At 35.3% G+C, this 25,756-nt stretch overlaps 1 protein-coding gene across 1 annotated transcript in view; it reads right to left on the bottom strand.

The window, feature by feature from the left end:
* Positions 1–25,756, bottom strand: part of HERC1 (HECT and RLD domain containing E3 ubiquitin protein ligase family member 1) — a 140,964-nt gene that overhangs the window by 28,583 nt on the left and 86,625 nt on the right. The window contains exons 38-53 of the mRNA XM_012728527.1: positions 22,462–22,626; positions 19,147–19,263; positions 18,708–18,939; positions 17,180–17,304; positions 15,997–16,217; positions 14,537–14,805; positions 13,488–13,540; positions 12,621–12,821; positions 11,737–11,911; positions 5,856–6,126; positions 5,507–5,720; positions 4,516–4,721; positions 3,637–3,764; positions 2,846–2,973; positions 1,838–2,038; positions 664–794 (exon numbers count right to left, since the gene is read on the bottom strand). Of these exons, the coding sequence (XP_012583981.1) occupies positions 664–794; positions 1,838–2,038; positions 2,846–2,973; positions 3,637–3,764; positions 4,516–4,721; positions 5,507–5,720; positions 5,856–6,126; positions 11,737–11,911; positions 12,621–12,821; positions 13,488–13,540; positions 14,537–14,805; positions 15,997–16,217; positions 17,180–17,304; positions 18,708–18,939; positions 19,147–19,263; positions 22,462–22,626 (2,837 nt within the window). The remainder of the gene's footprint in view (positions 1–663; positions 795–1,837; positions 2,039–2,845; positions 2,974–3,636; positions 3,765–4,515; positions 4,722–5,506; positions 5,721–5,855; positions 6,127–11,736; positions 11,912–12,620; positions 12,822–13,487; positions 13,541–14,536; positions 14,806–15,996; positions 16,218–17,179; positions 17,305–18,707; positions 18,940–19,146; positions 19,264–22,461; positions 22,627–25,756) is intronic.

The following is a 25,756-nucleotide window of genomic DNA, read 5'->3' as shown; positions in this document are numbered from 1 at the left end:
ATCAAAACACTTCACCCTTTAATAGAGTCTGCATTTTATGTATTTGCTACAGTTAAAGCTCAATAAATATTAGCTGAAGGTATAAATTGTGAAATTCTGATTCAGAAGAGACATGAAGGGACATGGTATCTTTCATTAGTGCTTTTAAAGAGTTATTTTTGTTGACTGGTAATTAAAATATGAAAAAGAACAAACTGGTTTAAAAAGTATCTTTTCTACTAAAATAAAACAGTAAATACCTGAGAACCTGAGACATGTTTTGTGCTTATATAATTGTAATCATTGTGCCATCCTTTACCTTCCTTCATACCTTCAAATTCTTAATTTATTCATGCATTTGTTATTTGTCTAGGTGGCCCTGTAAACATCTGAATTGGCAAATTTTGTTTTAGGTAAAGAAACTGACTTCACAAGTGTAATTTCTAGAATTCCCTCTGACAGGGAGTATTCCAAGGGTGTTGCTATATCACTGTTTTGGTTTTATTTCCTTCTTGGCTTAATGGCTTTCATACACAGACTTTTCCACATGTGTAAGGGGTCTGAAGACTTTGAATAACAAAACAATATTAAATCATAAGTAACTGGAAAAAAAATCTAGTATCAATCAATACTTCAGGGAAAAATCAAACAAACAAGTAAAAAGTACCAGAAAAGATGCTTTACCTTATGTGCATCAATAAGAACAATGCCTCCTTTCTCAAGTGGTTCCTTTGTTCCCATTAACAATTTTCCATCAAAATATCCCACTGCAAATGGTTTGTCTTCACTGAACCAAGCGATGCAAGTTACAGACACTAACATGATAAAAACAATAAAAATGTTTTTAAATAAGACATTTGTTACAATTTAAGAGATAAAAACTTAGCAACAAATATATGCTACTGTAACTACTATAAGTTTCCAAAACTCTCTTCAATACATTTACACTAAATGCATTATAGCAGAGATTCGATACAATCACTTCAAAAGTGTTATTTATAAGTGACAAGAACTACCTTAATTTTACTATTTCATTCTTGTTTGGGCGGTTAGTGACCAAAAAAAAATGAAAACAGATTTTCCTCATTATAAAATTCCTCTACCATGAAATTGAGATGTGAAATAACACAAATCAGAGGGAGAAAATTACTTGTCCCTTCTTTTGCTTACATGTGTGTTTCCATATTCTATCATGTATGTTCTAATCTAACAATCTATATTCATATTTTTTCCTTATATAAAATGTTAGAAAGTTACAAAAGAAGTAAAATAATATTTATCTTTTGGAATATAATGGGGACATGGAACTGAGCAGACTGGAACAAAAGACTTCACTGCATACCTTTCTATGCAAAATATATACGTATTATTATATCTGTAGTAATATATTAGTCATTCATCTTTAGTGTTAAATACTTGTATATTTATAGCAGATTTCAAGTCTCCCTTGAAAGCTAGTAATGTCCAAGAGAAAAAAAGAGAATAATCATTGGTAGAGAAGACCTTGTTAACAAATATGTGTAAGTGAGGAAATGGGGAAAAGAAAAGGGAAATCTCTGGTGTGACAAGATAGTAGGAAATCTGCTTTCTTTTATTTTCTCATACACAAACACACACACACACTTATAAAATGTACTTTGTGTATGTGTGTGTCAGATTTCATTTTGGTGGTAATGTATGACAGGCACTGGGAGAGAAATATTTTTCAGACTACTAACTAATTAAAATGAAAATTCAACAACAGATAATTTAGAAAACAAAGCCACAAGAAATATTCACTCAGCATTTTTAAAAGCTAGTGCCAAAACAAATGACTCCATTTGAAGGGAACATTTGCTCAACTAGACTGATTATTTACCATCCTTTCGATAGCAATGCTCTAATTCTCGGCGGTGCATGGTAGACACATCAACAACTTCAATCAATCCTAGAGATCCATCCATCCGTCCCACCAACAATAATTCTGGAGACTCTCCTGACCAGGCAGTAGCTGGACCCTCTTCAGGCCAAGCCAGGGCAGAAACCCAATGAGGCTGAATATCTACTAATCCTTTTCCTCCTAAGAAGGGAGAAAACATTAACTAGTTGTTATGTAAGTCTTATGATTGATAACAGGAACAAAAATAAACATTTCTGAATTCTAATATACACTCAAAGCAATTCTCAATTTCATACAGCCTACCTATGAATAAGTGCAAGACAGGATCTTTCATTTATGTATTACCTATGACAATCAAATAGACTTTGCTCTATTAGTGAGACCCAAATGAAGCTTATAGGAGAATGAGTAAAGAAAAATAAACAGTATATAAATGGCAAACATCTATATTGTTTCCTAATAATTACAGAAAACCAAATTACCATGAAGAAAGTTACCTATAGTTAAGACTTATTTCTTCAAATATATGAGTCATAATACCATTCCTCAAAATATGCAAAGTCAAACTAATACAAAGAAGCCCAAGACTAAAATAATGATTTTTATTTTTCAGAGAGGTGATATTAAAAATTAGCAAGTGTCTGTACTTGTGAAAAAGATAAAACTGATAGAAATATTTCAAGTTATTCAAAAGAAGACATAACTGGATACTCAGTGACTGCTATGGCTCCTCAAACCCTACTCTGAGTACTTAGTGGTACACGAAAATAATTTTTGGTTTATAAATTACGAAGTTACTTGAAACTCCTAGAAAGAAAAGTTAGGAAATGAATGCTTCCTTATTAATTTAAACCACACTGTACACAGATTTTCAGTGTGGAACAGATTGTTTTAAGATGAAGGGAAGTCATTGTTTGAACTCAGAAGACTAAGAGAGAGACTTAAAAAGTACCTTCAGTAGTTTATTAGTATTTACATGGCTCTTACCATTAACTTGCCAGATATTCACCATCTTTTCCAAAGCCCCAGCTAGATATTTGCCACTGATACTCCAGGAAACAGGTGAAAAACTTGGATCACTGGGTGACCCCAAGCTTTCTTCAGCATCCCCTTCCCTAAAATATAACAGGTAAACATAGGATTCTAATATCTATAATCCAAAAGTAAACTAAACTTGAAATCTCAAAATAAGGGTTTTATATAGACTAAAGTACATAATAACAAGACTCTTACATTTGAAAAAGTTGGTTAACAGTATTTAATGATCATATGTTTACTAGTGTTTTTGACATATGTGACAACATAGAGTTATAATAGTGTTTTTTAAGCTATTTATCATTCAATGCATAATTTGTGAACAAAGACATTTTGATTCTATATGGGTTATACATGGAGTTATTATTCAGAGCATATTGATTCTTGTTTGCCTAAACTCCTAGGGGAGTTCTCAGAAAAGAAATAACTTCAGCTAACTATAAAATACCACTCTACCAAAGAATATTACATCAATTCTTAAATAATTCTTGAAGAATGATAGAAAATTAGCCTATTGTTTTACAAAAAGGAACTTTTAATTCTGAGTAAGCAGTTACTGTTACAAGTTTTATCTTATGAATTGCTATCCTGGAGACTTAAAAAAAACACATTGGAGATATGACTATTTTATATCACACTATTCTAAATGAACAGTTTGGTTACATTAACACAACAATAATAAGGTGATTTTTAGGAATCTCTTATTTTAAATGTCACACAAGAGAACTTATGCTAGCACTCACAATCTGTTGAACACACAAGTCTGTTGCAGTGAATATTGCTTCTTGGTAACACTCCATACCCGGATGGTGCCATCATTGCCACTTGTAGCCAAGAGACCTTTTTTATTACACCAAACACAAGTCATAACCTAAAAAATTGAAAAGCCCAGTAATATTAGGTAGGTTTTGATTTAAATGCTTTTATTATTTGAAAAAGATCTAACCAGTTAAAAAAAATCTATGAAATTGTAAAAGAAAAATATAATGTATTCATTTTTAAATGGCTTGTAAATATACATCTATTTGAAGTATAGCTTTAAAGTACTATCATTTATCTACCTTTTGGCTAGGATGAAGTATAGTATTGGTCCTTACAAGTTTCAGGCACTATACCCAACCTCATTTGAGTTTTCTGGGACTTGTTAGAATTTTTACTGAACAATGTTTACTGAATCAAAAAAATGCTCATTTAATTTACTACAATATTATATCAAAACATTTACATGTTCTACAAAAATAAACACCATAAAGAAGTGATTTTAAATACTATCTAATAACAGGGGTCAGCCTTCATCTACTAAACTGTCTCTGTCATTCAAGTAGATTAAAACAGTGAGGCCAACTTCTTTCCTTCTTGTCGGTATAAAGCTTTCATCTTTTTTGACGCTATTCCTTCGGGTTTTTTCTCATTCCCCATTAGATTTTTTGATTTGTATACTATGATGTCAACCCAATGTACAGTGGAGATTTGGTAACTACCAGACAAATACTGGATGTGTTTGAAATAGTGACTCACATATACACACACTCCAATACCTCAGCTGTAAGCTTTTTGAAAAGGACAGAAATTATTTTCTATTATATAAAGTGACTAACACACTTGGGACTCAAAATACATACTCTGTTCTGATGAGCCTCCAACTTGATAAAGGAGCATTTTCTGAGGTCTCCTCCCATATCAGCAAGTGTTTGTGGAGTAGTTTGGTTGTCGCGGTCATGTGCCGCAAGAGTGCGCACGAGTTGTTGAGCAGCCCATTGCCTATGCTGTGAGGACAGCCTGGAGGAGAGGCAGCAGGCTGCCAGGGCATTAGCCAGCTCCAGAGGGCCTACAGCAGAAGGATCATAGGAAGGATGGGCATACAATTGGGCAATTATACCTGCTTAAACAAAACAATGAAATGATGCCCAGGTGAGAGCTGGTGGTGGTGAACAAACAAAAATGGGTTAACCCATATCTTCTAAGAACTAGCACTTTTGTAAGCAATCATTTCACTAAGCTATGCATACAACGTATAAACATTTATTACATATCAAATTCTATAACCTGATTTAATACAAATGTACATTTATATATATCAATCAATAATCTTTGCTCTAAGGACACATAAACTAAGAATGCAAAAGAAATAATCTTAAGGCTAGGGCAGAGGCAGCATGCCCTAAAAAAGAGTTTGGTATTTGCTGCTGGAAAGTGTTAATAGCCAGTTAAGGAATCAGATTAATAGATTCAAAAGCTCATCTTTCTTGGTCAAATAGTTCTGATGAAGAGATGAGTAAATAGTAGCAATTAAGTAGTCTCTTCACAATGTTACCATTACAAGCACTATCTTCATCTTAATTTTATTAAGGAAACTACCAGGGTCTTAAGCTATGGTGATTCAAATCATAAGCTAATAAAATAATCTAGTCGAACCGAAACTAATTTGGTACATTTTCTAATATTTGCTGCCATGCACAATAAAAAAGTATCCATGCATTTCTTTTATGATATAAACTTTAGAAGTACACATTTTGTTATATAATTTATCACATACATCATTACAAAAACACATTTTTAAAACATGAATCAAATTGATTATAAAGACTGTATGTTTAATGGTATGAAACTTACCTTTCTTTTCAACTTCTGACTTATCATAGTTAGGTCTTAGTTTAGCCCCTTTGTCTGCTAGTAATGCCACAAGGGCCTGAGTTACAACAAAGTTGGGAGAGGTTACAAGTTTATTCTCTTCAGCAATTCCTCTGAGAAAGCTAGGTAGAAATTTTCGCTGAATTGGATCATCAACTGTAGTCAGATTTACACCTGTTGCAGCAGAAATCAAGTTCTGAAGAGGCAATTGGAATAAATAGGTTTACTTTTTCCATATAATTTTGGAACAAAAAGATTTCATTTCAAAAGTTCTTTAGGAATTTGTTTGAAATATGCTAGGCAATAAGAAAAGCAAGGGAAAGTATCTTACCTGTGTACACAACTGTACCAGGAGTTTAGCAGCACTGGGAGTGTTCGATGCCAGACATCCTACTGCAGTGCTCAGATAAGCCAGGCAAGAGATAGGCTTATTAGTTTTACTGTGCCCTCCTCGTGAGCGTTCTGAGGTGCTCACCATGGCAGAAGGGCTGGTGGAGAGGCCAGCTCTCCCTGCTGCTGCCAAGCACATTAATCGAACCAGTGTACGGATATCTGTAAGCCCCAGAGATTCAAGACCAGCAGCAAGGCTACAACTGGAACCACTGCCAGGAAAGGAAAATGCTTTAGATGTACAAAGCAAACAGATTACTTATGGGACTCTTGGATTCCCACATATCATTTATGGAACCAATAATAAGAACAACAAAAGCTAAACTGCACTATCATACATGTTCTAAGAGCTATTCAAAAACATATAAATAGGGAAACATTTTTAATAAATATTGCATGTAATTGAAATACAGCTAAATTATCAAAGAAAAACAAATAAGAATAGTCACAAATCATAAATTTTCTTAAAGACTTAATTTACTTATTTATAAATATAAAAGCTGGGATGCTGGCCTGAGGAACAGGGGTAAGGGTAACAGGATTCACCAGAGGCAGAGTGGTGAGTGTAGGCAAACTGAGTGAAATACACTGCTGAGGGGAGCAGCAGTTGACATAGGAGAGGTCTGCTGCACCATGTGGTTAACTTCCTGGCTGGTGACTTTACTGGTCCTGTAGTGGTTGCTGATATTTTCATAGTGCTGAGACTTAACCCCTTTACCACCAGGGAAACCCCACAAATCATGAATTCTTAAACTGAACAAACCCATGTTACTTCCACCCAGATCAAGAAACAGAACACTACCAGCACCTAAGAAGCCTTCTTGTACCCTTTTTACTAGCCTGCTTTGGGTCCTTTAAAGTAACCATTATCAGGCTCTCCCTGGTGGTGCAACAGGTTAAAGCACATTATGAAGCTCTCCAAAGTCACTGCAGTTGGATCCCCCGCCAGGGAGCTGTCCCACATGGCATGGCAGACTTCTCCTGACCCACCTGCTGCTCCTCTCAGCAGTGTATTTCAGTCAATCTGCCTGTTCTGTTCCCTACTCTGTCTCTAGTGAATCCTCTCACTCACCCACCACACCTCTGGCCTATACCCCAGTTCTGTAAGCATAAATAAATAAATCTTTTTAAAAAAAGTAACCATTATCCAAAACCGTAAAACTATATACCAGTTTTGCATCTTCATTTAAATTAATAAAGTGTATATTCTTTTTGTGACTGGCACCTTTTGCTCCTCTTGCTTACTGTAATATTCATCTGTGTTATCACATTATAACAGTAACTACTGTTTTTCATTGACTGATAAATGAAATTTACAATAATTCATTTCTTCAAACAGAAGATAGGGGTTTTGGGGAGAGAGCAAATGTGAACAGAACTGCCATGAATGTTCCTGGTTATATCTTTGTGTGAACTTATTAAGTACTATGTTACATAAATGCTCAGAAATGGATTCCTGGATCACAGAGCTTTTTAATATTTAGCTTTGGTCAGTACTATTAAGCACTTTTCCAAGGCTGTTGTATAAATTTATATTTCTACCATCAGAGTATAAGAGTTTGAAGAATTCCACATCTTAATGCTCACTACTTCCTCCATGTTGTTGTTTCAAATTTTAACCATTCTGGTGGGTGTGTGGTAATATCTCATTGTGTTTTAATTTCCAACTCTGAGTAATGATGTAAATACCACATGTTTTCCATGTTTATAGAATCTTTGGAGACATTCTTTTGTATTTTGCTCATTTTCCTTTGGGTTGTCTGTCTCTTTCTTATCAATTATAGGAATTATTTACATGTTCCTTTGGCTGCCTACACTGCCAATATCTTTTCCCACTGATTTTTTTTAAATCTTCCTAATGCTGAACATGGGTTCTTTTTTAGTGTGATATAATTCATTACTTTTTTCCTTTATGGTGAATGCCTTTCAGTTTAAGAAATACCTACTTGAGCTCTACTTACACATGGTGAAGAGAGGCTGGGATCAATCTCTCTCTTTAAAAAAAAAAACAACTATAAAAAGGACTTGTGTGGCACAGGATTAAATATCAGCAATATCAAGCTATTGCCAGCTACTGTGGCATAAGTTCAATCCCTGGCCAGGAAGCTAACCCTCCTGGCACAGCAGACCTCTCCTGTCTTGCCTGCTGCTCTCCTCAGTTGTGTATTTCAGTCAATCCACTTGTTCTGCTCCCCACTCTGTCTCTGGTGAATCTTCTCACACCCCATACCTCTAGCCTATAGCCCAGTTCTTGTATGCACAAATAAATAAATCTTTTTTTTTTAAAAAAAAGGGACTGATATGAGCTCTTAGCAAAATCCAGATGCCTTAAACCAGTTACAGAACCCCAGGACTTCTCCAGGACATTCAAGAACCAAATTGGGATTGGAGGAGGGGGGGGCTAAGAAAGCAGGTACATACATTCTCTGTAGGCACTTGACCATACCAGGAAGCCCATTCCACCCCGCTGGCCAAATTCAATCAGTGGGCTGGACCCTACTGTGTCTCATCCAATATCTGGAACTAAGAAATACCCCCAGATAAACAACATAGCCTATAGTATCAGTTGCCAGCGCCTCACAAGTGGACAGAACTTTGAACCATGAAATTATTTTTTCTTTTTGTCCTGAGCTGTAAATTAAAAACCAAGTCCTGATTGCACTGGGATGTGCATCCCTCTCAGCCCTCTGGCACCACCTAGTGAGCAGAGCCACACCTTTGAGCAGAAAGCTGTGCCACAAACATTTTTTTTTCCTCTTTTCAATTTCTTTTTATTTTCCTTTCTGAGCCAGAACACTGAAAGACTAACTGCTGGTAATACAACTCAATCAGCCCATGCCTCCAAGAAAACCAGGCCACAAGAGCCTCACGTTGCCATGACCTGCACTGGGGACCCTCAGCTGTCCCTAACTGTACCAGGAAGTACATCTCACTCAGCCTGCTTGTACCAGCCAGCAGACTGAACCACAGCCTGAGCCTCCTGGTGCTGTGTCCTCAGATGCCCTTGGATATTCCCTGAGTGGGCCCAGCATAGACCCTGATTCACTGCATCAGGGACCTTAAAATACCCCAGATGGTCTCATCAATGAGAGCCACAGGAACCCAGCCCTGCCTAACTGCCACAATGGCCCAGTGCACATCACATCCATCCATACCCCATAAGAGTACCCAGAAATCCCACCCACAACCACCCACCCAACCAGGAGTTCCCCCACTTGTGTTTACCACCCAGGCTCAAGGTAGATCCATAAATGTCCCAGTAAGAACTTCCAGTAGTCATACTTGCTGGTACAAACAATCAGGTGGTACCACACTGAACACAATCCAAAAGCAAACAGTGGGGACAAAAAAAAAAGAATACAAATGGCCAAGCAAGCCTTCCTGGGAACAATACACCACAGAAAGAAAATCAGCCTCTAGAACCCAGCAACACTGATATGGAAGGATTTCTCTGCCTGACAGATAAAGAATTTAAAATTGCTATAGTTAAAAAGCTAACTCCTCTGTTAACTCCCCTTCCTTTCTCTAGCCTTGCTGTATGCCTCAAATCTCTCCCTGGTGGCATAACAGGTTAAAGCACTGCGTTATGAAGCTCTCGGAAACCACTGCAACACGAGTTCAATCCCCCACCAGGGAGCTGACCCATATGGCATGGCAGACCTCTCCTGACGTGCCCGCTACTTCCATCAGCAGTGTATTTCAGTTGATCTGCCTGTTCTGCTTCCCACTCTGTCTCTAGTGAATCCTCTCACCCTCTACCTCTGGCCTATACCCCAGTTCCATAAGCATAAATAAATTATAAAAAATACAGTTAAGAAAATGACTAAAAGAATGCTATGAGAAATATACAACAAACAGAAGAATAAAATTGAAACTTTAAAAAAAAATAAAGGAAATGCAGGATGTTAAAAGATCAATAAGGAATAAAAATTCTAGAAAAGCCACGGATGCCATATAGATGAAATGGAGTAACAATCACTACACTGAAAGATATAGCTATAAAAAGGGGGGGGGGGAGGAAAGAGAAATACATAGGAAAAAGAATGAAGAAACACTTCAAGGGAAATATCTGACATGATGAGGAAAGGAAATACACAAGTTACAGTAATCCCAGGAAGAGGAGAGAGGGACCAGGGAGCTGAGAAATTATTTGAGGAATTAATTTCCAAACTTGAAGAAGGAAATGAAAATATACATACAGGAAGCTAAAAGAACTCCAAACTACCATAATGAAAGGAAACTACAGCAAGATGCATACAAGTAAAGCTTCCAAGAATCTAAGACAAAGAAAAAATAATGATGCTGATGAAGGGGGGGAAAAAGATAGTCTATAAAGGAAAACTGACATCAGCGTTCTCTGAAGAAACACAATCGGCAAGACAAGAATGGAGTGACGTATTTATAAAAACCAAGACAAAAAAATTCCAATCAAAACCACTTTACACTACAAAGCTCTCCTTTTCTGAGGGAAAACAAAGGCCTTCTTAGACAAATATAATCTTCAGAAATTTGCTGCTACTACTACCAAAATGTGCCCAAACAGATGAATGGCTCAAAAGCTAGGGTATATTTACAAAATGGAATATTACTCAGTGATTAGTGATCAAAAGTGACAAACTCATGCCATTTGCAGCAATGTAGGTAGAGTGGCAAGTATTTATGCTAAAATAAGTCAGAAGGAAAAAGATAAATATCAGATAGTTCCACTTATATGAGAAACACAGAAAACTCAAACAAAAGGTCAAGAAAAAGATAAAACTAGAGAGCTGACCATAGATTTGAGGCATACAGCAAGAGAGAGCGAGGAAAGGGAGTTAACAGAGGGGAGGCAAAAACACATGGGAATATGGTGATGGTTCATGGGTGATATGGTGGTAGGAGAACTATGGGGAATACACCTGAGAAGAGAAACCAATTACTATACAAAAACTAACAGCAATTTAAGAAAAAAATAATAATAATGTAATTTTTAAAAAATCTACCTATCCCAAAAAACAAGAATTCCTCTCTGTTAATTCATAGAGACTTCATTAATTCAATTAATTAATTAAGTTAATTTAATAATTCATTAATTTATCTTTCACATTTGGATATAAGAGCTACTTAGAAGTATTTGTTTTAGGTAGTATAAGGTTGGGACCAAAACTCATTTTTTCCCCCATATGAATCAATGATATTATAGTCAAAGTTACTGAAAAGACCATCCTTTCCCCCACTGCTCTGCAGTGTAAATTACTGTCAGAAGTCAAATAATAAATGAAATGCGTATCTATATTTGTTAATCATTTTCTGAACTCCTTTGTTGTTTAAACTGGCTTTTGTTAAGCCAATACCATGCAGGTTTGTCTACATTTAATTTTGAGATTTTTCTTTCCAGGTCCTTTTTGCTTGCACTAATTTACTGTTAAATACCCCTGTTTAATCATTTTTTAAGTGGATGCTTTAGGTATTCTTAATTTTTAATATTATACTCTAGGTCATGAACATGATCAGAACATCTGTAATGGAATTTGCAGGTTAATTCATCTACACAGTTGGTCAACTCTGCAGAAAACTCATTCAATCTTTTAGTTTGACCCTGCATCAAATGAGTCAACAACCTCCTTTTCCCATTTCATATTACAAAATAAAATATTTGCAGTTTACTTATAATTGAATTACTTTCTACATAAAAAGCCAAGTATTAAGTGAGTAACTGAATCAGGTGAGGAGCTGATATGTGACTTCTTCCATTTAATAGTAAATATTCCAGTTTCTAAAAATTCTCTTATCCTCCCAAACAATAGCTAGCCCAGCAACACTTGATACAGAATAACACTTACCTAACTGAGAGAAGTGACAGAGCTCTCATGACCATGGTTCTGGCCAGAAGAACCTGAGCAGCAGCAGTCACTCTTCGTAAAGCTATCACCCGGTCGTGAGGGTTTGCCAAGGCAGCTGCCTGCTCACCTAATGTTATTCTCCCAGAAGAACTCTTTTCTATAGAGCCATGACAACCTGAAAAATATAAGATTTTGTTTTCTTCTCATCAGTAAGAAGAAAACTATCCAGACTACTGAAAAATTTTTGCATTCAAACTTGGTTCCAAACTGCAAGGACATTATAGCTAGTTAATGTGCTTTGTGACTCATCTGGAATTCTGTTATGAAGAATATTCCTTGGGAAAAAGAGATTTTTTCAAGACTATAATAATTTGTTCATGAATCATTCTGATATTACCAAGTACAGGGAAGTTACAATTTTTTAAAATCCACTTTGAATATACATAAAAAGCAGAGTCACCATCACTTTATTTTGTATTCCTTACAGCAAAAAACCTTCTTCACACAATTTTTAAAAAGGCCACAGAATAGTTTTTAGTCAGTTACAGGATCTTCTCACAAATTAAAAAATATTTTTCATTTTATAAATTTTCTCTTACAACTTTGACAATTCATAAAAACAAACAAAACCCATAATATTACATTACACTTCCAAAATGTTAAAAAAAAAAAACTGGCTAAAGATATAATATGGGGTGACATATGTTAAAACTCCTTACTATTATTTGCCATTATCATATTATTTTTGTACTGTTTATACCTATATTTTGCACTTAATATTTCTGTATTCATACTTCTGTACCTTGTTTTGGTACAATTAATATGATTTGGTACAAGTTAATATGAACTCTATAAAATCAATACCGATCAACATTTCAGTTTACCTATTTGCATCAGGGTCTCTTCCATACTGTTGGTGGCTGTTACCATTGCTACTGAAGCTCCTAAAGGATCACTATCAGGGAACTGAACAGGCTCTGGTACAATGCGTCGGTCATTTAAACCAAGTGGTCCAGCAAGTAATTCAAACTCTTCTTCGCCTGTTAGCTTTTCATCTTCATCAACATCCAACATATCCCAGTCTTCTGCAATTTAAATAAGTATATGAATTTTAAAAAAAGGTATGATTACTCTGAGATATGCCTATAAAGCAAATAACAGGAAGCCAAGAACCCACAATATCAACTATAGCAACATTTCCTGGTGACCTAACCAGACTAAACTTCTGAGGCAGTGAGACTCTCAGGAAAAGGATGTCATTGCAGCAGGATCCACTTAAAGCAACAACAAATGTTATAGCTGGTAATAGAGGTTTCAAATAAAAAAAAGTATTATCATGGGCTAACAAAGAGTTCTTAATCCTATCCATGATTATCAGAGAATGAGTTATTTCAATGATGAGTTATTTAAATGAATACTGCAGAAAAACTGTTGCTTAATTTAATTACTTTACTTTTCTCAGTTATAATGGAAAATTCAATACTTCCCCACTTTGAAAAAAAAAAAATATATATATATGTCACACAGAAATTAACATCTTTTGGGACAGTCAGTTTTTGAACTCAGCCCTCTGCCTTTAACTTTTAAAACTAGAGTTGTTGCTATCAAACTGTCTTGAGCTTTTTAGGGAAGGTTTAGGTTGACATGTACATATGTACAAACACATACAAAGGTAAATTTTAGTAACAGATGTTAAGCAAAAGGCATATATAACAACACATGTAAAATAAAGAATCTCTCAAAACAACTACCTTCATATACACTGTCCTGCTTGCCAATTAGATCTGGAGCTTGTCCCTTGTACCTGCACCAACATGAAGAACATTGTACTTTTACATAAAACAGTTAGTATCCCAAACTGCAAATTAAATCATTAGAACATTTTAAAGAGTCATTAATAAAGCAACACAAATTTAAAGTGTTTCATGTTATAGGCTGATGTAATAAAAACTATGGTATAAAAGTCTATACATGCTTACAACATCAATAACCATTTGCCAACGTTATTGAAGTGATTTCTGAGTCACCTATAAATCTTTCAGTCAAAATCTACTTTAGACTGTCTTAAAGGGGGGCCCTTCCTGGTGGCACAAAGGGTTAGGGCACAGCATTGTAAAGCTGGCCATGGCTGCCTCGGTGCAAGTTTGATCCCTGCCTTGGAGGTGATCCACATGGAGCAGCAGACCCCTCCTACCTCACCCGCTGCTCCCCTCAGCAGTGTACCTCATTGAACTGCCTGTTCTGCTTCCCACTCTGATTTTGGCAAATCCTCTCACTGCCCCTGTACCTCTGTACCTCAGCTCAGTATACATAAGTAAATAAATAAATCTTAAAAAAAAAAAAAAAGAATGTCTTAAAGGGTTTACTAGTTGGCAGTAAGTGCAAAAATCCTATTTAAGGACAAAAAGAATATTTTAATGGAAGCTCATTTAAAATAAGTTATTTTTACATCAAGAAAAAGATCTTAATTTGTCAAAAATACAGTGGGAAATACCACTGAAAAAAACTAACCTTAAGCCTCCTGCAGATTCTGCCCATAACTTGTTAACAAGTCAAAGGTTAACAGAATCAAGTTCCCAGTGTAGGAACCGCTGCTATGTGCTAATAGATTATAGGTTCCCAGTTATAGCAAGCACATAAATTCCTCAACTTCCTCCATCCTCCCTGCCCGAATTTAGCAATCACTGCACTTTAGAAAATGTTAAAAAGAACTCCTCATATTTTTTTTTTAAAGCCTTAATGAGAGGTATTTTATATTATTCATTCAGAGGCTTTGGTTATCTATACAATTTCAAGATACCTTTCAGAACTTGTTGTCTTAGATTTGGTCTTCAGGGCTAAGTACTTCTCCCTGCAGCTGCCACAAAGCAGATAGTATGGATTTCCACTCCCACATTCACCACCAAACCAGCCATCCACATAGGAGCCGTTGCTTCGATAGCCCTGGCGATTTGCACTACGCCCACAGCCTGGGTGATTTCTCTTCATGTGCTGATTGAAGTTGACGACACTGCATTCACACAGTTCACACACCACCACTTCTTCTCTGTCTTCAGATTCACAAACATGCTGCACAAAGTGATTTCATATCAAATTATCAGTCAATTTAACAAAAATTAAAATAAGGTAAGTAGATTATGATATTAAATTAGCTACTTTGATTACATATTTTGGAATATTTGCAAGTTGTTTATTAATGCTACATATAACAAATTTCTTTCAAACTAGAACTCAGGTCATACAATCTTAAGTATTTCTTTGCCCTCCTCAACCTAACTTAAAATAAAAGTAACTGCTACCCTCCTGAGAAGAGTTAATAAACCTTACAACCTGTCACATCTCAAATGATTTGCCTTTAAAAATCCTTACTTAGGGCCCTCCCTGGTGGTGCAGCAGGTTAAAGCACTGCACAAAGAAGCTTAAGCCACTTACGCATGAGTTCGATCCCCGCCTGCCCCGGAGGAGATCCACATGGCGTGGCAGACCTCTCCTGACCCGCCCGCTGCTCCCCTCAGCAGTGTACTTCGTTGATCTGCCTGTTCTGCTCCCCACTCTGTCTCTGGTGAATCCTCTCACCCTCCGCATCTCTGGCCTGTACCCCAGTTCTATCTGAATAAATAAATAAATCTGAAAAAAAAAAATCCTTACTTATCATCTGGCAATAATATGCCAGAAGATATGAATAATATGAATTTCTATAAAGTCATTAGGATTTACTTATTTTATTAACTTAATGAAGTTACACCTATGAATTTTTCAGTCTTTCTGTTACAAAAGTGGAACACTAAATAATGTAAACATACAAACCCAACCTCTATTCTACCCCTAGACACAGATATTTAAAAGATATAGTTGGGCACTGGTTCCTAGAATGAGGCACTACAATGATAAAATGGAACCTATGGAGAAAGCATGCGTTTTGATGGCAAGGTGCGCACAATAGCTACTTTATATATTCAACAAAATTTGCTGTGACTTAATGACTGTTTTGTAATCTATCTTTGATGTTACCAAAATATGGCTCTATGCATCTAGTCTAGGGTAAGAAGCAATAAAATCACCCAGAGAAAGCAACAAGAGAAACTTTACATTAGTTTGTAGATGTTAAAGTAACCTCAAATGTTAGTGCCCCAAATGTTAGGATGAGATGTAAGGTTTCTTAGAGTTTAACAACTCTAGGTAAAATGTTATTATCAAAAACTGAATGAACAGGAGGGCAGGAAAGTAAGTCAGAGCAGCCCCCGCTGCAGTCACACACACCCAGGTAGGCCAATCCAGTACCTCTGGGATCCACATTCCCAGAATATCATTGTCACTGGTCAGGTCTTGTCCAAACATAGCTTCCATTGCTTCATCATCAAGATCAATTTCCAATTCCTCATCTAAATTAAAGTCGTACAATGCCCCTGCGTCTTGCTGCAAAGATATTCCTTCTCTTCGACTTTGATTCCTATGGGCCTGCACAGAGCGGTATAACCCCGCTCAGAACAAAACAAAAAAGGTATTTTATTTGCATGCATAAAGCAATTCTGAATATTTTGCCAGTTCTTAACTGTCATACATGTATATGAGAACCTATCTCAGTTGACTTACTTAAGTCTAAACATATGATCATAAACATAAAATTGTGCGTATCACAAGTGTCACCTCTGTAAAATGATGACAATATCATTCATACCTCAGAGAGCTGGCGATAGGTTTAAATAAGATAATATATGTAAAATATTTTATGTTTATGTTATAGAAAAATGTGGGCTATTATTATTTTAGGTGTTTTTTTTTTTAATTTTCCCTTTCATTATATGATAAATATACACCTTATATTTTGTAGGACAGTATCCATTTCTCTGTTCCCATAAGTTACTGTGTCATTTATATTTTACTACATCAAGGATCAAACTCTTTTTTGATATATCACATACCTTAGTTTTTAGTTTGGAAAATCTGTTTCCTAAAAGTTATGCCTCACATGCTCAAAATACAATTTTATAAGTAATGTAAACTTTTATCTTTGCCAGTAGGGCTTTACCTAGTGGGGAAGACCCAAGTTCCACAGTGTTAATCAGAAAAATCAGTGCCTAGTTCTTTCACACAATATGCTTTCCAGCAACTTCTCAACACTGATGTTAAACTTTTAAACATGCATCTTCATTTCTTAAATTAAAAATTAAATATAAATTGTTCAGAACAAAGAGAACATTTACAAAACTCAATATCTACAAGTTACCAACAGAGTCTTCTGTTCTCAGAGGAAATTTAAAAAAATAAATCTATGAACACTGTGATTTCCATCATGTAAAATTATGTAGATAATTGTTCTATTACAAAGAATTGAAAACTTAGTATCATTAGTTTATATCTTTAGTGTGCGTTTAAAGTGATTTTAAAAAAGAAACAAACTGTGTGATACTTGCAACAAGAGAAGGATGAGAGACATAATTACCTGCTCTTGCTAGCAATGTGCGAGCAGCTAAATCAAACTTGTGCCTTCTTGTTACTGCTGAGCGACCTCTAGCTGGCGGTCCACTTCCAGAAGCTGCATTCTCTGCATGATCCATATTATCAGGGCTACAAGTTTGAAAGCAACACATTTTTTTTTTTTGCCTTTTTTAAAAATAATAGTTTATTTTTACATTTTGTGCCTTTTTTCATCTCAGTTTTAATTCCCCGTGGGCTTCCCATCACCAGATTACCTGTGTGTCATCACCACAGTCTATTGCACTTCCTCCCCCCATTTCTGATCCCACTCCCCTGTAAAATCTCTCTGGTATATAGTTGTTTATTATTATTATTATTATTTTCTCTCATGGTCCTTTATACTCCTGCTATAAGTGAAACCATCTGGCATTTTTCTTTTTCTTTCTGGCTTATTTCACTAAGCATGATCCCTTTCAGCTCCATCCATGTTGCTACAAAAGGCATGTGTGTATTTTTTTTTGGTTGCTGAGTAATATTCCATTGTGTATATGTAACACATCTTTTTAGCAACACAAATTTTTAAAAACCACCACAAATAAAAAGCACAAAAGTACAAATTTGTTGGTAGGGCTACTTTTGCCTCCAAATATTACCAAGTTTTTTTAAAAAAAACTTTAAAGCCTATCTATTGTCCCTCCCAAAGCACCTAAATTCAAAATAGGTCATACTGGCCTGAACAATAATGTTATCTGATTTTTTTAACTATGCCAATGATTAAATTATACTTACTGAATAATAAAATTCAAAAGAAATTGTTGATCTTACCTAAAATCCTAACTGATTAAATACTTAAAATATGAAATGGTTAGGAATCCTTGCTTAGGAGAAATAGGTTTATTTTGAAGTACATTATGAAATATATTCACTAAGCTTGGAACAAAGTCTACATTTTATGTAAGACAAGTCTTGTTAACCATATGACTTCATGGACTAAAATGAAACTTTATAGTAAAAAATACTGAAGGGGAAGAATTTAGGAAGAAATATTATTTTATAGAATATTTTATTTCATCTCATTTTAGACTAACTTTCTTTTGATACTTAAAAAAAAGGATATCTTGTAACAAAAACAAAAGATGAAAATAGAGACAGGAGAGATTTAAAAGTCCATTTCTAGCAAATGCATTTATTAAATCAATTTCTAATACTAAAATGAACATTTTACCAATTATGCTGATCACATATGAGATTAAACTTTTCTATCGGGATGTTTATTTCAGAATAAATCTGTTTTAATTTTCACGTTCCTCAATGCAGTTCAATTTTATATAAAAGCGATTAATTTTATTCTTTTCATGAAGTTATCCATTCAAAGTCAAACTTGTCATTTCTACCCTTTACAGAAACAGACATTTTTAACTGTAATGTTAACTTTTTCATGTATCTCTAACTTATAAGTTTTACACACCACAAGAAGTATCTATAAAGGGAAATAAATGGGGTTTTTATATTTATAAAACACAGAAAAGGAATACAGAAGTTGGAATTTTTACCTCTCACTAAAGCCCTCTTCTATTTCAGCAGCATCAGCTGATGGTATGTCTCCTGGTGATTGCAAATAACAGGGGTCATTTGACTTCCCACCACTGCCCAGGACTGCTGCTCCATGCCTTGAGTCAGCTGCGCTACCTGACTGGGGCTCTTCCTCATCCTCATGCCCAGGGTGTTCTATCATCCACATGGCAAGGACAGTGATGTTCTGGGCATCAGCCTCTCCTCGAGCACCTCAAAGGAGTAAAAAAAAAAAAATTTTGATTAGTGACCTGGGGCAAAATAATGTGTTATTCACACTACAGTTTGAGAATGTCTATTATGATGCCACTAAAACTAAATCTTGTGCTAAAAATCTTACCAAGTATATGGTCTCTTAAGAAAAATGAGATCAGACTTGTCTTATCTGTATATATATATATATATATAAATTTATCCTACCTGTGGCTTCCATGGCTTTGGCAATCTGCCGGAGAGAGAATCCCATTTCCAGCAAGGGTACTGCAATTGCTGGAGGTGGAGGAGAAGTTGAAAGCCTACTGCTTGGATCCGATAAGGCTGAGACAAAACAAAGAAAATGCCTAAATATCACTCCACACCACCAGTAAAGATTGTTCTTATTGTAACCACAAGTCTCCAATATCTTAATACTGTCAAACTTAATGATTTTTGTTCAAGTTTTACTCTTAAGAATTTGCTAAATTTCACATTATTAATAGCTACAGTAAATTCAGGCAGTACAAAACAATGATTCTTGAAAGAATTAAAATAAATGGGGTGAGGTGCACAACCACCTTAGCTTTTGCCCAAAGAGAATTTATCCAGCACAATGCAATGTAGAGAGGGTGACTTTAAACTAAACTAGGTGGTCTCTATAAGTTGATTACACAGAGTGGAGAATTCAGGAAGGTCAAGGTGTCTAGAATTCATAGGGAAGAACACCAGAAAGGAAAGAGCTATACTGAAAGGAGACAACTGCAAGGAAAGAAAACTCCAGAAAAATGAAGTGACAGTTTTCTTCCCCTTAAGTCTTCAGGTATGCATAAGCAGCAACTATCCAAAGCTAGGGAAATAACCACCCAAGAGGAGAGGGAACAATCCTATAACTTATACAAGGATGGGCAAGTTTTTGTTACCACATACCTGAATGAAAAACTTTGTCATGCATAATAAACCATTGGGAAAAGACTGTAAAAGGTTAGAATGAGGAGAAAAACCAGACCCCAACTAAAAGCTCCACTGGCCCCACCTAACAAAGCGAAAAAGGAAGTTTTAAAGAGAATCATTTCCAAGTGACTCAAGTATAACCTAGAATAAACTAAAACTTACTGAAGGAAATACAAACTAGAACCAAACAAGGTAAAATGGAAGTTAAATAAAAAGTTTACAGTCAATTAAAAAAAATCACCAAATATGCAAAGATAACAGGGAGAAAATGAGGTGGAAAACCAGCAAGTAGTAACAAATCCAGAAATGAAATAGATGATAAGTAAAGACGGACATAAAAACAGATAGTGTAAGTACAAGTGAACCTCATTACTTTGTTACTTCATCTTGTCAAATTTTCCATACATTAATATGTAATTCCCCAACAATAATCAAGATACTTTTTCATTCACAGACATGTACAAAATTCAGTTTTTCCATGTATTTGTTCTCAGCAAAGGCTGAACAAAGTATTTCTTCTCTGCCTTTGTGTTTTTAGTCTCAGACTGCAAACAACTGTCCTTTTCACAGTTCACTTAGTATTTTTGTATTTTATTTTTTTATTTCTGTACTTTTTGACTTGACTGTTTAAAATAGACCTCAAGCACAGTGATGAAGTGCTGTCTACTTTTCCTAAGAAGGCTGTTATGTGCCTCATAAAGAAAATATATCTTAGATATAAAATTCATTTGGGAATGAGTTATGGTATTGCTGACCATGTGCTCAAAGCAAGATATCTGAAATATGATGTGTTCAAATAGAAACATACATAAAGCAAAGTTACATGTTGATTGATGCATAGAAACTCAGCCCTGTATTTCACTGAGAGCAACTGGTATTCACTTTCTAAACTGGTGTAACTTCTAGAGCATAGTTGTTCTAATAATAAATACAGATTATTATTCCATGTAACTCAGTAACTCACAGGAAAGATTGAGTTTGTGTTAAAGACAGGGAGGGAGAAGACGTCGATCAAAGATGAAAACTACAATGTCTGAATGGAAAAACACCATAGGTGGGATTAAGAGCAATTAAGACACTACAGGTGGAAAGATTAATGAACATGGGATATAACAATTGAAAAAAAAAACTATTAAAAATGAAAGAGTTAAAAAAAAAAAAGCACCCCCCCCCCCCCAGCAGGCATTAGTCATCTGTGGGACTTCCAATGCCCTAGTATACATATAGGAAATGGAGGAGATGGGGCAGAAAAACTCTTAAAACTCATAGGTAAGAAAATTTCTAAATTTAACTACTACAGCTAACTGAAAAATCACAGAAACAAGAAATTTAATAATCTCCAACCATAAGAAATCTACACCAGGGCAGATCATATTTAAATAGCGTAAGCCTAATGATAAATAGGAAAAGCTTAAAAGCAGCCAAAAAAAGGGCATGTTACATCAGGACTTTAACAACAAATGACTTATCTTTGGAAATAAAACAAGTGGGAATATGGTAAAGCAAGACAGTAAACTACTGAGAGAAAAAAAGACTGTCAATCAAAATTAGTGCCCAGTGAAAATATTTTTCAAAAATGAAGGTGAGATAGACTCTGGCAGATATAGAAGAGTCAGAAGACTTCACTAGCAGACCACTCTAAGAAACATTAAAGGAAGTCTTTCAAGCAAAAGGAAATGATATCAGATGGAAAGCTGGATTCATGTAAAGTAAGAATCTTAGAACAGTTGAGTGTGTCACAGTATGAAATAGATCAGTTTTTTAATCTCTTTAAAAAATAATTGACTTCGCAGCAAAAACACTAACAATATATTATGAAAGCTAATTGTATTACAGTAAAATTACATAAGCTAAGAAAGGGGAAATGAAAGCCTATTGTTAGGTTTTTTTCTTTTAAGTGTATACTAAATGATATACTTGAAGGTACTATAATTAAATATGTATAACATAAACCTGAAAATAATCCCTAAAGCTACAATACAAAGTATAGCTAATAAGCCAACAAAGGAGACAAATGAAATAATAAAAAAATACTCATTTAACCCAAAAACATAAAAGTAAGGGACAGATAAGATAAATAGAAAGATGGTAAAATTAAACACAACCATATCATAGCAACATTAAAAATGAAGGTCTCAATACTCCCGTTTTCCAAGTGCACATGAAATGTTTATCAAACCAAACCATACTCTGGTCCATAAAACAAGTCTCAACAAATCTAAAAGGATTTGAATTATACAAGGTATGTTCTCAGATGACAATAAAATTTAAAAACAGTATCTGGAATATCCTCTAATATTTAGAAACTAAATAGCATACTTCTAAATAACCCCTATATCAAAGAAGATATCAATGTTAAATAAGAAAGCATTTTAAACTGGATAAAAATTAAAAAACAGCATTTCAAATTTTGGATTGTAGCAAAAATTTGAGACTAAAAATGCCTCTATTAGAAAAGAAATATAGCTTCAAAACAGAGAAGAGAGTTCAATTTGATGTAGTAGACCCTCCTTTAATTAAAATCATGCCTTTACACACATCTCGGGTATCAAGAGGTTTGGGCATCATAGTGCATGATGGCAAACACACCTGTGCGATTAGCTGGTCTTGCTGACTGGGAATCAGGAGAAGTTAAGCTTTGCCTTCTTCCTACTTCATCAGAAGGAGAAGTTGGTAATGATGATATTGGAGGAGTCTGTGCACGACGTGTGGGAAGTACAGTAGTAGTTGGGTAACTAGAGAACATTTGCCTTTTAAGAATACAATAATGGTTAGCATTAAAATCCAAATTGGAATATAAATATATACATCACAATCGTCTTACAGAAGAATATGCAGCCTAAACACTATGCAGGTTAGTCATAGTTTAATGAGAGGGCGGGAAAGGAAAATAAGAAATCCAATTTTAAAGTTCATTATTTCATAAGGCGATTTTACTATAAAAGAAATAAAAACTTATCATTTGTTAAGCAAAATGTTGGCAACTAGTAGAGAAAAGAAATATAGCAGTTAACAAAACAGACCAAAAAAATATCCCTGGTGGGGCTTCCCTGGTAGCCTACTAGGGGTTAAGTCTCAGTGCTGTGACAAATAAGGCCTGAGTTTGATCCCCAGCCAGGGAGCTGACCCACATGGTGTAGGCAAACCTCTTCTGTCTCACTGTTTCCTTTAGCAGAATATTTCAATAGGTCTGTCTGCTCTGCTCCCCACTCTGTCTCTGGTGAATCTTCCCCACTTCCTGCCTGTCTGGTCTAAACCTCAATTCTGCTATGCAAAAAAAAAAAAAAAAAAAACTTAAAAAAAAAAATCCCCGTCTTCATGGATTTCTCCTTCTACTATAATGCAAGTATTCCCTGCTAACCAAAAGTAGATTGTTTTTATTTGGAATGATTTAGTAAGATTATTATTGGGTCTGTGAATGCTATAACCATTAATTTATATGCATTTTCAAACATTTTTGAGAATTCTCAAGCCCAAAAAATAATGTACCAAATCATATGAAATAGAACATTCTACTTTGGGACAGCAGGATAAACCTGTACCAAGTGACAGGGGCATTTTGATAGGTTAAAGGATAAAGAAGATTTTTAAAGACTGATAACTTATTAGTTACTTCAAATATAAAATTTCTAGCCTCCCATGATAATCTTAACTCATCTTAATACAAAATAGTAAGTCTTTATGTAAATTTTGAAAATAAAATATATCTGTCTACTCAACCAGCACAACTGAAAAATTGCCTATGAATGATACACCAGCTGTGCAGAGGAAAGATATAGGAGAGGCAGCCCCCCTCAGCTGAGGAGGACAAAGCTGGAAAAGACCTTCACTCACTGACTCTACCTCTTATTTGTCCAATATAATGACAATAATATCAAAAAACAAAACAAAAAAAACTATCTACCCACTCCAAATAACTGTGATATCATGGTATACACATAGGGGCAGTTATCCCTGACTTATCCCTGAGTTATCCCTGAACATCACTAAATGATGTTCAGTCAAGCAGAGACTACTACAATTTTAATACAATATCCATCAATAGCAAGGAAATGAGAACTAAGAAGAGTCATAACACCTGGCAAATGCCACCAAGAGCAAAAGGACATCACTTTACTTTTACCATGCCTACAATGCAGAGTTACAAAGACAACAAAGAGTCACAGTGCTGCTGACACTCCATGGATATCTTGAGCTGCATAATTTCCAGAGGGATTAAAAACTATATTTAGGCTTTGCTAGCATTCCTTTTTATCTCCTCTGTTGAAGCACTTCGGAGAACTGTTTTAGTTAAACAAGAGACTTAGAGACAGATGATTTGAGGACTGGGCAAAGCAGTTACTGTTCCTTCTGCCCAAGACCAAACCAATAATTCTCAAACTGGGAACTATAGACCAGTGCATCAGAATTACTGTGGAAACTAAGTCCAAAAGCAAAGGATATATCCTTCCAGAACAACTGAAGGATACTTGCTGTGGGACAAATTCCCAAAGACTTTACAAGGCTCTTCAAGTGGCTCTTGTGTACACTTGAGAATTCACAATTACCATAATAGTCACACTCCTATTCTCTACGTGTCAATCTACCCACTAGGAATAACAACTACCTGTCAATTAAGGAAAGGGGAGGACAGAAATAAGAAAAAAAGGAGACCAACCCTTCTAATTCACTTTATTTTATTTAAGAACTAGTAAAGAGACACAAAAACACTGATTGAAAAAGATACCTGCACCCCCATGTTTATTGCTGCTTTATTCACAATTGGAAAGACATGGAAACAGCCCAAATGCCCAAAAATGGATGAGTGGATTAAAAAGATGTGGTACATATACACAATGGAATATTACTCAGCAACTAAAAAAAAAAGAAACACATGTCACTTGCAGCAACATGGATGGAGCTAGAAGGGATCATGCTTAATGAAATAAGCCAGAAAGAAAAGGAAAAATACTGATGGTTCCTCTCATAGCAGAAATAGAACAGAACAGATGAGAAAATGATGAAAAGCTGTATACCAGAGACATTTTGTGGGGGTGGAGCAGGGAATGCGATAAAAAACAGTGGGGGGGGTGGGAATTGCACTGGACTATGGTGATGGCACATGGGTGATTTTGGGTGATTTGGTGACTGGAAGCCCAAGGGAATTGCAAATGAGATGGAAAAATGCACAAAATGATGTAAAAATAAACTATTATAAAAATAATAAATTATATATATATATAAAAAAAGAACTAGTAAAGAGAGCTCACAAAATGGTCCCTCCCGAAACATCTTCTTTCAAGGTTTTCATTTTGTGTGTACATTTGGCAAACTGAAATAAATTATTTAGAATTTAGAAATCTATAGTGTTGGCTAAAGCAGCATTATAAATCATGCTTTTTCAATATGATCTTATAACAACAATAAAAGTATAGCTAAGGAATTATGTTTAAATAGGAAGAAGCATACTAGAAAATTATTTTCACGGAGGTGAGCTCTTTCTTGAAGTTTATATCAAAAGTACAAGTTTTCATTTTTTTAAAGAAGTCAAAAGATTAGCCAAAAAAAAAAAATCATCATAAGAACAAATTTTGGAGTACCTAATGGTCAACAGCATAGCTGATCAGATCTGGGACCACAGAAAGGGATGGAAGACCTGGGCAAATTATTAAATGTGTGAGCACATTTCCAATTCCAGTGAGGTTGATTTGACTATTTGTGATCTCTTAGGTTCCTTTTTTTTTTTTAAAGATTTATTTATTTATTCATATGGAACTGGGGTACAGGTCAGAGATGTGGCGAGTAAGAGGATACACCAGAGACAGAGAGGGGAGCAGAACAGGCAGATGGAATAGGTACACTGCTGAGGGGAGCAGCAGGTGGATCAGGAGAGTTCTGCCTTGCC

This window comes from Condylura cristata, unplaced genomic scaffold (genome assembly GCF_000260355.1).
Source record: "Condylura cristata isolate star-nosed mole 26May11 unplaced genomic scaffold, ConCri1.0 scaffold00023, whole genome shotgun sequence".
Taxonomy (NCBI): domain Eukaryota; kingdom Metazoa; phylum Chordata; class Mammalia; order Eulipotyphla; family Talpidae; genus Condylura; species Condylura cristata.
Note: the sequence above shows the minus strand (reverse complement) of the source record. Positions and strands in the feature narration are given on the sequence as shown.